This window comes from Lutra lutra, chromosome 2 (assembly GCF_902655055.1).
Source record: "Lutra lutra chromosome 2, mLutLut1.2, whole genome shotgun sequence".
NCBI lineage: Eukaryota > Metazoa > Chordata > Mammalia > Carnivora > Mustelidae > Lutra > Lutra lutra.
This window is the reverse complement of record NC_062279.1, coordinates 174,020,547-174,034,635: the sequence shown is the minus strand read 5'-3', so window position 1 is coordinate 174,034,635 and position 14,089 is coordinate 174,020,547. Positions and strand designations below refer to the sequence as shown.

The 14,089-nt window shown below is 44.5% G+C and overlaps 2 protein-coding genes across 6 annotated transcripts in view; one reads left to right on the top strand and one right to left on the bottom strand.

Moving 5' to 3' along the window:
- The window catches only part of FAM114A1 (family with sequence similarity 114 member A1), a 95,190-nt gene that overhangs the window by 76,701 nt on the left and 4,400 nt on the right, over positions 1-14,089 (bottom strand). For 4 of the 5 annotated variants that reach the window (XR_007125305.1, XM_047719110.1, XM_047719113.1 and 1 more), the window contains 2 exons: positions 8,429-8,482; positions 7,611-7,969 (listed from right to left, as the gene is read on the bottom strand). Coding sequence is in view for 4 of the 5 variants with exons in the window: in XM_047719110.1 (XP_047575066.1) it covers positions 7,611-7,967 (357 nt within the window). In the remaining variant the exon portion in view is untranslated. The remainder of the gene's footprint in view (positions 1-7,610; positions 7,970-8,428; positions 8,483-14,089) is intronic. The other variant, XM_047719112.1, reaches the window with a different exon arrangement.
- On the top strand, positions 460-962 carry LOC125093643 (60S ribosomal protein L23a-like). The gene has a single exon (XM_047719115.1). The coding sequence runs from the start codon at positions 492-494 to the stop codon at positions 960-962; it is 471 nt and encodes a 156-aa protein (XP_047575071.1). The 5' UTR covers positions 460-491.

Below are 14,089 nucleotides of genomic sequence, written 5' to 3'. Positions count from 1 at the left end.
GAGAGAGAGAAAGAGAGATGGGGGAGGGGCAGAGGGAAAGGAAGAGAGGAAGAGAATCTCCAGCAGACTTCCCACTGAGTGCAGAGCCTGACGTAGGGCACAATCCTAGGACCCTGTGATCACAACCTGAGCCAAAATCAAAAGTCGGATGCTCAAGCAACTGAGCCACCTAGGCGCCCCATGAGTAGTCCTTTTTATGCACAAATACATACTGGCCTACACCAGTAGATGTAGATGGCCTACACCATCTAAACCCAAAGCTAACTTAACTGCACCCCCATTCATAATCACCTCCTTCCCTTCTAGCATTGCGGAAGTGACGTCTTCCTCTTAGTTATAATGATCACCTCTCCCTGAACTCTACTGGGCCTGGATGGGTTGGTCTTCCCTCCTCTCCTGGTTTTTCAACCTTTCTCCACCTGCTACTTTCCACACTCAATCATGGACATGATTCCTCCATCTTAAAACCAACAAATGGCCCTTTTACGAAGATGGCGCCGAAAGCTAAGAAGGAAGCCCCTGCCCCTCCCAAAGCCGAAGCCAAAGCAAAGGCTTTGAAGGCCAAGAAAGCGGTGCTGAAAGGCGTCCACAGTCACAAAAAAAAGAAGATCCGCACATCACCTACGTTCCGACGACCCAAGACTCTGCTTCTCCGAAGGCAGCCCAAATACCCTCGAAAGAGCGCCCCCAGGAGAAACAAGCTTGATCACTATGCCATCATCAAGTTCCCCCTGACTACTGAGTCAGCCATGAAGAAAATAGAAGACAACAACACACTTGTGTTCATTGTGGATGTCAAGGCCAACAAGCACCAGATCAAACAGGCTGTGAAGAAGCTCTATGACATTGATGTAGCCAAGGTCAACACCTTAATCAGGCCTGATGGAGAGAAGAAGGCATACGTTCGGTTGGCCCTTGACTATGATGCTTTGGATGTTGCCAACAAAATTGGGATCATCTAAACTGAGTCCAGCTGGCTAAATCTAAATACAGTTTTTTCATGATAAAAAAAACACAACAAACCAACAAATGAAAATCATCAATGACAAAATGTTTCTTTCAAGCCTATCTGGTGTCTGCTCTTCCTCCCACTTCTTCCCTCTTACAAGACGTGCCTACTCTCTGTACCTGCCCCCTTTCATTCCTCCCCCTGCCACAGGACTCTCCCATGGCCACCACGAGTGCATGAAACCATTCTCATCAGGGTCACAATGGCTTCCTTTAGTCATTCATCTTGTGACCTTTTACTAGCATCTGTAGCTTAACCACATCTCCAGTCTTAAACTACTCTCTTCTCATGGCTTCCATGCCCTAACTTCAGACTCTGACTTTCTTGGCCCATTTTTAATTTTGATGATTTCAGTTTACTTTAGAAAGTTCCTAAATGCGTGTGGTGACATTATGGGGGGTGCTTAATTAAGCGGCAATCCAAGTGCTTCCAGCATTCCGAGAGAATATGCGTTCGGGTTGGTCAGCTGTCATCCTAATCAGGAAAGCCATACTCAAGAGGCATACAGCACGAGCATTTCTATGATCTGTCACTTTATTAACACCTGATGCTTTGCTAATTAGTCTACTGAATTGTAGAAGTGGATTTTGTCTGGTGGACACCGTGAACTATTAACTAGCATTCTGAATACGTGAAAGGGGGTCTACATGATGAAATTAAAGGTATTCAAGACTTACAGATGGCCACATTTATTTTAGAATCTCTTTCTATCTTTTCATGAACATGGTATAAGAAAGGTTTTTGCCTTGTGTAAGATGGAGTTCTCCAACCAGCTCTGAAATCTGGGGAGTTCTAGTTTCTCTGATGCCAGCTCTAAAGGAAGAAAACCCTGCCTCTGGAATTTTAGGTGTTTGTCTTGAGTGAAACTCATTCAGGGTGGTGGTCAAAGCACCGAAAAGGACAGAATGATGGGATATTCTCCAGCCTATGTGAGAAACAGTTGTCGTGAACTATTTTTAATTTTCTGAGTAATTAATGTTCGATTTCAAAAGTCAGTGTGGTACGATGTGATTTGTGATATGATTTCCCTTATAGAATGTGCTAAGATCATGAAGAGATGAGGTAGCCCTTTCCATCTCAACTTCTGGCTACCACAAGCTATCATAAAGAATCTAAAAGCCAAGTGGGCTTAGGGATGGGAACCTTCCAGGGCCAAGGCTTTGGCTTCTGTGCTTCTCTATTAACATGTAACACTGGAAGCAATCTCACCCACTCCCATTTCTTAATGTCCAGGAATTAATGGCCTCCAAATCTCTCTTCTGGGCTCCAGGCTATAATTAACCAACTGCCCTAAAGTCCCTTGGATGTCCCATGGCACATTCAGTACTGAACTCACCATCTTCTCAATCTCACCCGATGCCCCAACTAGCTCTTTCTGTAATCGCAGTGTTAGTAGTTCCCAAACATTAGTCTATAGACTGACTAGAAGGGTATCACCTAGGGGAACTTATTAAAAACACACAGTCTTAGCTCCCACTGTGATCTTTTGAATAAAAATCTCAGTGTAGAGCCTAGGAATCTGAATTTTTTTAATTAAAGATTTTATTTATTTATTTGACAGAGGGAGAGAGATCACAAGTAGGCAGAGCAGCAGGCAGAGAGAGAGGGGGAAGCAGGCTCCCTGCTGAGCAGAGAGCCCGATGTGGGGCTCGATCCCAGGACCCTGAGATCATGACCTGGGCTGAAGGCAGAGGCTTAACCCACTGAGCCACCCAGGAGCCCCAGGAATCTGAATTTTTAACAATCTCCCTAGGTTAGTCCACTATACCACCAGATTTAGGAATTACTGCCTTCTGTAGCCAAACTGCCCCAACATCCGCCAAAGTCGAACATTGAGTGCCATCACGGAGAGTAGGCTTAAAGGGGAAAATACCCAAAAAAGAACAGGAGTAAATCAACTTGTTCATTTAAGAGGGAAAAATCTGATATCTGTGTGTCTTGGTCTATGTTCACTCTTCTTTGTCTCCCTGGACAGCAATCTGATGGCTCTTACACATTCCGTTTTTCCTCTTCTAGGGAGAGAACTAACCAGTGGTCGTCTGTGTTTCTCTCTGTGAGTACCTTTAGTGATAACATTGGAATTCTTTACTTTCATAATCGACCTTATATATTGGTTTTTAACAATAGAGATGACTTTTTTTCCACTCTGGGTAACATTTCTTGGTGTTAAGTACTTAGGGAAATTTGATTTAGATGGGATCTTGTAGGGGGTGATAGGCCAGTCTCTAAGAAGGTCCCAGAAAAATCTCTGGAAATCAGTGTCACTCCTTACTAACACTTGAGACAAACATCTTTAAATTGAGGCTGAAGATGTTCCTGACTCCTGAAGACTGATTTAAGTGGCCCATCTAAGGCTTCCCTTGTGTCTGCCCTATCTAATACCATAGGACATGCTCTCGTTACTTTCATACAACACTCCCTTCTCCAACTAGACCATAGGCATCCCAAAGACAGTGGAGCCACTCAGGTTCCTGCGCACAACATGTGTTGTCTTAGGGCTGGCAGAGACCCTTGAGAGTCTAACCTCCAATGTTCAAATGAGTCTGGGGACCATCTCTCATGGGTGTTGTAGAGTAGATCCTGCAGGAAGTCTCAACCCAATAGCTTCTAGTCTGTACATCATAACTGGCAAGAAAAAGAAGGAGCACCAAAGACAGAGTTCACCCCTCTGAGTGCAAAAACCACTGGCATCTTCTTCTCTGGTCCCCTCCTAGTCACAGCCCTACCTGTCAGGTTATAGCTGCTGGGCTGACTCAGGCAAAGGTGAAGCTTATAAGGTGGGTTTCGAGGGGACCCAGACCCAAAGTGACAATGCAGATACAAGTCACTTAAAGAAAAAAAAGTAGGGCGCCTGAGTGAGTGACTCAGTAGGTTAAAGCCTCTGCTTTCGGCTCATGATTTCAGGGTCCTGGGATCTACCTCTGCATCGGGCTCTCTGCTTGGCGGGGAGCCTGCTTCCTCCTCTCTCTGCCTGCCTCTCTGCCTCCTTGTGATCTCTGTCTGTCAAATAAATAAATAAAATCTTTAAAAAAAAATATATATATATATATCTAAGCACAAAATCTAGTGTGTTCTAGAAGACACTGGTTAAATTTTCTCAAAGGCTATTCTGCCAGCTTTCTGTTTGTATTTTTATTGTTGTTGTTTTTGGGTTTTTTGGATCTTTGTTTTGTTTTGTTTTGTGGTTTGTTTGTTTTAACAAAGCAGACATTTCCCCCTAGGAGCTTGTTTAAAGGGAAAATGGGATTTTTTTAGGCTCAGATATACCTGGAATCAAGTAGGCTTCTGAGCCTGGCTGTCTTCCTATTGGCCCTGCCATTCCTCAGGGGCCTGGTGTTCAAAATCCACAGTCAACTTGTAAATGAACTTTTGATTCAAGGTTTTCTTTAGAATTAACTCTCTTCTACATCAAGAGAAAAATCGTTTTCATTACTTCAGAAGGATTTTTCCTAAGTGTCCAACAAGGCAATAAACTAGAGTAACTGAACAATGCTTGGAGACAAGGCACAACACTGATTTCTTGTATAGACTTAAAAGGATAAATTACCAAGAGAGACAGTAGAACCCTCTTCTCTGGGTAATCCTTAAAAAGAGACTAAATTTGGGGTGCCTGGGTGGCTCAGTGGGTTAAGCCGCTGCCTTCGGCTCAGGTCATGGTCTCGGGGTCCTGGGATCGAGTCCCGCATCGGGCTCTCTGCTCGGCGGGAAGCCTGCTTCCCTCTCTCTCTCTCTGCCTGCCTCTCTGTCTACTTGTGATCTCTCTCTGTCAAATAAATAAATAAAATCTTAAAAAAAAAAAAAGAGACTAAATTTGTACCTACTTTCAAGGGTTTAAATATGACCTGGGTGGAAGAGATATCCTCTTCTGGCAAGGGCCTCCCGCCAGCCACATCAGCTTTCTGCCTTCTTAGAGCAAACATACTGATGGACTTTCCTCCCACAACTAGGTTTCATCTGCGCTCCTGGTGCAAGGCCACACGCAGACACCCAGAGCCACAGTCCCGATGGCCACACGCATACACCCAGAGCCATGGTCCCAATGGCCACACGCATACACCCAGAGCCACAGTCCCAACCCCATGGCCAACATTTACACTTCCATCCAGATGGTTTTGGGATACCTCACAATGACGAAATACTCCTTTCCAAGTCCTTGAGAACTATCAGTGTCTATCAGGGAGAGGAGGGCACTATTTGCTCACTGGCTCTAGCCCTGTAGCAGTAAGGAGGTCTATAAACAGCTTTCAAAGGCAGGTCATGATCCTGGAGTCCCGAGATCCAGTCCCACACCAGGCTCTCTGCTCAGCAGGGGGGTCTGCTTCTCCCTTGGACCTTCTCCTTCTCATGCTCGCTCGCTCTCATTCTCTCTGTCTCTCTCTCAAATAAATAAATAAAATCTTAAAAGACCAGGACTCATTCAGTTTCCTCAAAAAATGAAGGAAGATAGGTAGGAGCATACTGACTTTTTCTTGTGCTCTCTTTTTTAGCAGTCTCATTTTCATTATTAGAAGTCTGGAATCGGAATGTATAATCTATCCACCAGGAGCATATATATTTTGAATTAGGGGAGCTTAAGTCATCTCGGGTCAGAAAGCTGTGGCCAAAATATGGTTTTCTGAATGAACAAAGATATTTATTGACAGTGGCACTTAGGATAAGAATTGAGAACCAATGCTTCCCACAATAGAAAAGCGTGCAGGAAAAACAGGTTCTGGAGGCAGGTACATGGGTGAATGTAGCTATAGGATTTTTAAATATATATCCTGTTGGCTCTGTTTCTCTGGGGAACCGACTACTAGAGCGTCAGTATTTTCTAAAGCTTTCCCAGGGGTTGAAATGTTCAGCTGGAGTTGAGAACCTCTGGTCTAGGAGTACTTAATCCCTTAGGGGGTCTGTGGGTGGCTTTGAAGGGTCTGAACCCTTGGAACTCAAAGACGAAATTGTGCCTGTATGTTTCCCGGACCTCGTTCAAGCTCTCAGCTGGTCCTCAGATTCCCTTCCCTGACATCCCTCTACAAGTTTGCTTTTGTTTAAGTATCTCTGGTCACAGGAAACACCCGCCTCTCTGAGGGAGTCCATCTCCTCTGGAAACGGTTCTAGAAGTCAACCCCTTTTGGCACCTGGGTGGCTCAGTGGGTTAAAGCCTCTGCCTTCAGCTCAGGTCATGATCTCAGGGTCCTGGGATCGAGCCCTGCATCGGGCTCTCTGCTCAGCGGGGAGCCTGTTTCCCCTCTGCCTGCCTCTCTGCCTACTTGTGATCTCCGTCAAATAAATAAATAAAATCTTAAAAAAAAAAAAAGTCAAACCCCTTGAGGAAACTGAGGCACAAGGAGCCTTATTTTGAATAAAAGAATCACAAAACACTAGTCAGAAGACTACCTTGTGCTGTTCATGTGAAAATTCTTCATTTTATCGAGGGAAAAACAGAGGTACAGAGAAATTAGATGTCTTGCCCAAATTAATAGTGTTAATGTTAGGTATGAGGGGGAAAGCCAGGCCCCCTGGTTCCCTGTTTGGTGTCCTCCCTTGACTGCAGGCAGTAGAGTCCCTTCATGGAGGTAACCCACAGTGGGACACTTCAGAGGAGCAGGGCTGGGGCCTGACTAAGGAAAAAACCCCGATTCCCCGTGTCCTACCTTCGCTCTGAAAAGCAGACTTGGAAGGGAGTGGCCCGCTTCCTTCTTCCATGCTGAATGCCTCTCCATCCCTGCCAGCCCCATGACTGAAGATGAAGATGACAAGAAAACCCAGCTCAACGGTCACCCTGATGCTGTAAGAGGTACCAGCTGGGAGACACTGGTCTATTTTATCCCCCAGAAAGATGGGCGCAGGCACCGAAAGGAAGGGGCCATGAACACGTTCTGCCTCTGGTCTTCTGGAAGGTGTTGGGTAATGATAAGATAGTGATCTGATTGTTTAAAATTGACGTGTTTAGGATGGAATCAGGCTCATTAATAACTCAGGGTCCTTAGGTTCAGCATTTCAATATCTTCCATTTGTTACCAAGTAGCTTAACATCTCCCCAGGCTGCTTCCTACCTCTGAGTCGGATTGTCTTGTCTATAGATGAAGGTTAATAATATCCAGCTTAGAACCTCAGTCACTGGGTGGCTCAGTCATTAAGCATCTGCCTTAGGCTCAGGGCATAATCCCAGGGTCCTGGGATCAAGTCTCCCATTGGGCTCGCTGCTCAGGGGGAAGCCTGCTTCTCCCTCTGCCACTCCCCCTGCTTATGTTCCCTCTCTCACTGTCAAATAAATAAATAAAATCTTAAAAAAAAAAAAAAAGAGCCTCAGAGAACTGTTGCATGGAGTGAATTACCTAAGGGGCCAGTGGGGCACTTGGCATACAGGGGATGTGGCCAGTCTTTGGTGGCTGTTACTATTATCACCACAATTATCAAAATGCAAATATTATACTGCCCAATTATTCTCCTATCTGTCTTTTCTCACCACATGACACCCTTTTGAAGACCAGACAGGATGTCACAGTATATTCTGAAATCCCCCGATCTCCATAAGCATAGAAAATACCCCGATCTGTGCCCATGACAGGTATCAGGAAGAACTTGGGGTGAACTGAAGAGAAAAGACCCCACCTACCGGATTAATCTGTTCTTTCAGAGGTATTTCTGATCCAAGCTCTGCCTCGAGGCTGACAGGGTCAGTGCATTCAACAAGCGTGTCATCAGTCACTTCTCCATTGAGGGGGGGCTCCATGACACTGCTGTGTTGAGGCCACTCAGGGTGCCCAGAGTCAGTGGTCTCTGCACCCTCGACAGTGGCATTTTCATGCCCATCGCCTCTGGAATCAGCTGTTGTCGGCTCGTTTGAAATCACAGCTGAATCACAGGGTGCTTCTGTGTCTTTGGGTGAAAATTCACTCTCTTCAGGCATCTTGGCAATTTCTGCTTTGTCTCCAGTGGCTGAGGTGTCATTGGTGTCGTCAGACATTTTCATACCTGTCAACATGATTACAAACATTTTCTGCTTTAATCTGAATTGTTAAACTTGAATCCAAAACCCCAAATAATCAAATCTGGTAGTAGAAGGATTTCTTCTACCAATAAGAAACTTTATGTACCCATGGGGTAGGCTGAACTATGGTCCCCAAAGATATCCTTATCCTAATCCTTGGAATCTGGGAATGTTACCCTTATGCAGCAAAAAGAATTTTGCATATATGGTTGAATTAAGGATTCTGGGATGGGTCCTAAATGAAATTATAAGTGTCCTTAAAGAAAGACAGAAGGAGATTTGATTACAGAGAGGAGAAGGTGACGAGAGGGCAGGAGCAGAGCTTGGAGTAATGAAGACAAAGGAAGGGCCATAAGCCAGGGTCTATGGGGATTTGTAGCCACCAGAGGCTGCAAAAGAGAAACAATTCTCCCCTCAGAGATGCCAGAAGGAACCAGACCTACCAACACCTTGACTTTAGCTTGGTGAAGCTGGTTTTGGATGGCTGACCTCCAGAACTGTAAGAGAAGAAATCTATGTTGTTATAAGCCACTAGATTGTTGTAATTTGTTACAGCAGCTGTAGGAAACTAATACGACCCTCAAGTGCTATCTCTAAACTTTCATGGATCTCTTATGTGGTATGGGGGGGGGATATGTCTATGGAAACTAAGAGCATTATCTGTATCTGTGAAATTACTTAACATCACTTTATTAATTATAATTGTAGCAATAATGAGAATAAGCACAGAAAAGACCCAAGAGCTTATCAAAAACAACTTGACCTTTAGCTTTACAACATTGTCAGAGATTCACATTAAGAAAGAGACCTACGGGGGCGCCTGGGTGGCTCAGTGGGTTAAAGCCTCTGCCTTCGGCTCAGGTCATGATCCCAGGGTACTGGGATCGAGCCCCGCATCAGGCTCTCTGCTCCTCAGGGAGCCTGCTTCCTCCTCTCTCTCTGCCTGCCTCTCAGCCTACTTCTGATCTCTCTCTGTGTCAAATAAATAAAATCTTAAAAAAAAAAAAAAAAAAGAAAGAGACCTACGAACACATAAGTGTGCTTTGCTGGACACCAGCTGGTGAAGGTCTGAGCTTTATTTGGACAACAGTTTACACAGGGAAACACAGGAGTTGGGAGGGAAAGAAGGGCAGGTCACTCTTAGGAAAGTACCTCAAAGCTGAAAACTCTTTTTGAAGCTTGCAAGTTATTATATCTTGTAGGACAGCACCATTCGGCAGAAACTTTTGCAATGATGACAATGTTCTATGTCTGCACTGTCCAATGTTGTAGTTAATATCCACATATGCCCACTGAACATGGGACATGTGGCTGGTGCAACTGAGCACCTTTTTTTTTTTTTAAAGATTTATTTATTTGAGAAAGAGAGAGTGGGCCTAAGAGCAGAGGGAGAGGGAGAGAATCTCAAACAGCCTCCCTTCTGAGCCTGGAGCCTGATGTGGGGCTTGATACCATGACTTTGATACCCTGCCCTTGAGATCATGACTTGAGCCCAAATTAAGAGACGGGTACTTACCTCACTGAGCCAACCAGGTACCCCCCCAACCCAACTTTTTTTTTTTTTTTTTAAGATTTTATTTACTTGACACAGAGAGATCACAAGTAGGCAGAGAGGCCAGCAGAGAGAGAGAGGGAAGCAGACTCCCTGCTGAGCAGAGAGCCCGATGCAGGACTCTATCCCAGGACCCTGAGATCGTGACCTGAGCCAAAGGCAGAGGCTCAACCCACTGAGCCACCCAGGCTCTCCTCAACTTTTTAAAAATGGGTTCTACACCCAGCATGGAGCCCAATGCAGGGCTTGAACTCACAACCCTCAAATCAAGACCTGAGCTGAGATCCATGGCCAGAGGCTTAACCAACTAAGCCACCCGGCTGCCCCAGCAACTACATTTTAAATTTTATTTAATGTTAAATGATTTAAGTTTACATTTTACATAGGCATGTGTAGCTAGCAGCTACCTTACTGGATAGCACAGATCTAGAAGGCTAATTTGAGGTGACAATTTTCTCAGGCTAACATGAAAACACAGTGTTCTCACTACACCGGTTGCCACGTCTCAGTCCAATCAGTGGATATTTTTGTTGACCTCAGTGTTTACCAACTGGTCAAACCTCAAGTTGCCACTAAAGCCACGGTATGTGAGAAGCCACTTAGCATACTGGCCACATGGAGTATAGGCTTCGAATCACACGCATGTGTAACTCTGGTCCCTCACAGAGCTGTCCCCAAGGTTGTCTGGCTAGTGTCTTTGCTCGTGCTCTGTTGTTCCCATTCCTTTCTCAAGGTTTCACACACCACTCTCCTGTTGTGAGTTTCAGATATCTACTTCATTCCATTGAGATAGAATATGAAGTAGTGGTTTCCAGAAACTGAAGGAAGGGGAATGAGGAGGGACTTCTAATGGGCCCAGATTTCTATGGTGTGGGAAGAAAATGTTCTAGAATTAGATAGTAATGGCTGCACAACTGTATGAATATTCCGTAGACCACTGAAACTGTACACTATCAAAGAGTGAGTTCAGTCATATGTGAATTATATCTCAATATATTAAGAGTATACACAATATGTACAACCTATAATGTTACATGTTAATAACACTGTTATTTTAAAAATTCTACTTCTGGATAAATAGTTCCCATGGCCAGCTGGACACTTGTTCCCATCCAAATGAAAACCTGTTATCTTACTGCTAATACTTGTTCTTTCTCTTAACTTAACGGTGCCTAGACTTCCCCAATAACCCAGGCTTAAAACCTCAGGGCTGTCGAAAGCTATCATTTATTGAGTGCCTATTAAGGCAAGCTCCTCGCATATATTGTCTCCTGAGTCAGATATTAGGATCTCCATTTTATAGATGAGACAATGGAGGCTCAGTAAATGGCAAATGAGATTTGAACCCATCTAACCTTGAAGTTGAACCATATCAGAACTGTATCTGCAGTGCCACCAGCGTCTTCTCTTTACATTTAACCAGTGCCCAAATCCTAGAGGCCCTTGATTCAGAATTCATGTCTTGTCTTTTACCTCTCTCCCCACGGCCACCCCTCTAGCTCAGGCTCTCATTATGGTTCATGTTGATTATTTCAACACTGGGTTCACCTTCGCCTGTTGCTCTCCCTTTCACTTCCCCACTCTTCCCCATCCCATTCCCATATTCTCAAGGCCTTTGCGCCATTGAGATGAGGCCACCAGCTTTAGCTGGCATCCAAGCACCTCTGCACTCCAATCCCACCAGGCTTCCTCCCACTGTTCCCTTCCAAAACCTGGACCGAGACTGTGACATTCCCATGGCTGTTGGTTCAATATGTTGTGTTTCACACACTGAAGACCCATCGAAAAAAACCACCACCTCCATTGTTCGTTCTGCCCAACTGGATACCATTTTTCTTCTGCCAGATGCTTTGTGTCTAGCTCACCTTGGTTAGAGTTGCTTGAGGGTTTTCCTATTCTAGTACATTGTAAATACTATGAAGACAAGGGTCTTCCTTGTCTTGTTTTCGTATCTGATGTAGCACTTAACGTGGTTTCTTGAACATAGTGGGAAGCTCAACACATATGTGTATTGTTATATTAATATTTTTGGAGACTTAAAATTAAAATGTAATTTGGATTAGTGTTTTTGTATTTCTTGAGCAAACACCCAGTGGTATGATTACTGGATTGTAGGTGTACCTCTGTGTTTATGGCATCATTATTTACAAAAGCCAAACTCTGGAAGCAGTGCAAGTGTCCCTCAGTAGATGAATGGAAAAAGATGTGAGATAGATATATATCTCTCACATATATAGATATACATATCTAATAATATAATATATAATATATATATATTATGCAGCCAGAAAAAAAGAATGAAATCTTGAAATCTTGGCATTTGCAATGACATGGAAGGAGCTAGAGTATAATGCTAAGTGAAATAAGTCAGAGAAAGACAATACCATATGATTTCACTTGTAGGTAGAATTTGGGAAAGAAAACAAAGAAAAAAAAGAGAGAGAGAGACAAACCAAGAAACAGACTCTTGACTATAGAGAACAAACTGATGGTCACCATCGGGGAGATGGGGGAAACAGGTGATGGGGATTAAGGAGGGCACTTGTGATGATTACCAGGTGTTGTACAGAATTGTGGAATTACCATATTGTACACCTGAAATTAACAGAACACCTTTGTTAATTATATTGGAGTTAAAGTTCTTAAAAATGTAATCTGAAATGAAAGCAAGCAGAAAATGCCTTTACCCCATTTACTTCTCAAGAGCTACCTTACAGCAAATGGTTCCAAACATTCTATATTCTCTTTCCTTTGTCCTTCATCACCCAATGAACTAAGAATGTCTCCTTACAAACAAAAATGCTTGAATTCAGTAATAACACTCCCGCAAACAAGTCTACGGGTGGGAAAGTCAAAAAATGCATACTTCGCTTTAGCTGCTATATAAAGTTGAGGATAGTCAAGGCGGGAGGTGATCTGCAATGAGTATGGTCAATGCCATCTGAAACAGGAGAGAAGGAAACAAGGCCACGGTACAGACAAGGGAGTTGCCGTGGCTCGTGGGAGGAAGGCGGAACTGAGTGAGGGTACTTGAGAAGCTGCGGTCCTTTTAGAAACTTACAGAATCTTCTTGAAAATCTCTGAGTCAGGACTGGGCTAAGACAGTTGGCAAATGGCAGCCTGCTGGCCACATCTTGCCCTGGTATGGTAAATAAGATTCTATTGGGACAGAGACACATTCATTTGTTGATATACCATCTATGGCTTCCCTAACACTGCAATGGTAGAATTGCATAGCTGAAAAGAACTTATGGCCAGACGCCTGGGGGGCTCAGTCGGTTAAGAGGCTGCCTTCGGCTCAGGTCATGATCCCAGGGTCCTGGGATCGAGACCCACATTGGGCTCCCTGCTCAGCAGAAAGCCTGCTTCTCCCTCTCTCCCACTGCCTGCAGCTCCCCTGCTTGTGTTTTGAACACCCTCTCTCTCTCTCTCTCTGCCAAACAACTAAAATCTTGGAGAAAAAAAAAAGACCTTATAGCCCACAAAGTCGCAAAGCCTAAAATATTTACGATCCGGCCCTTGACAAAAATGTTTGCTGACCCGTGGTCTAGGACATTGCTCCGGTGCCACAACCTAAACCTTTTTCCGTTTTATCCTATCCTCATCTGGTTCCTGGGGACATAAGGAGAATGGGTGCATGAATAAATGATGCTTCGCATCATTTTTGTTCCCACCTTGTATCCACCAGCAGCTGGTCAGAGGCACTGTCTGATAGTTTCATTTCTTTGTAATTTGAAAATCCTTATTATTCATCTGGATGACTAAGGCACTCCGAACTATTTCACTTTTCTAGAAGCAGGGATGTTGAGAATAAACCTAGCTACAATAAACATTCCTGGGCAAAGAAAAAACATTTTGGACGCTTTATTGATTATGCTTTGCCCTAAATGTGTCTCCATGCTGTTCCTAATGGGCTCTAAAATACTTCAGGATCTATTGTGCGACTCTTTTGTGTGACATACGCACAGCGTAGGTATAACTTACAGGGGGGGGTGAAGGGGATGAGGGGGGGGCGGGGGGGTAAGGAGGGCGGGGCATGGTTGGTTAACATCAGGGGTGCCCTGTTCAGGAATATACTCTCCAGAGGTCTTGAGTTAGCATTCAAAATCTGTCACTGGGGGCACCTGGGTGGCTCAGTCAGTTAAACATCTGCCTTTGGCTCCGGTCATGATCCCAAGGTCCTGGGATCGAGTCCCGCATCAGGCTCCCTGTACCTTGAGGAGCCTGCTTCTCCCTCTGCCTCTCTCTCTGTCTCTCATGAATAAATAAAATCTTTAATTAGGGCGCCTGGGTGGCTCAGTGGGTTAAGCCGCTGCCTTCGGCTCAGGTCATGATCCCAGGGTCCTGGGATCGAGTCCCGCATCGGGCTCTCTGCTCAGCAGGGAGCCTGCTTCCCTTCCTCTCTCTCTGCTGCCTCTTTGCCTACTTGTGATCTCTGTCTGTCAAATAAATAAAATCTTTAAAAAAAAATCTTTAATTAAAAAAAAATCTGTTACTGGGTGTTCCCTCTAGCTAGGGCTTCACTAACACCTTCTTTAGTCACTATCCCAGG

Excerpts from the sequence above, each read along its gene's own strand:
- LOC125093643 (XM_047719115.1), top strand. The coding sequence starts at position 492 with ATGGCGCCGAAAGCTAAGAAGGAAGCCCCTGCCCCTCCCAAAGCCGAA.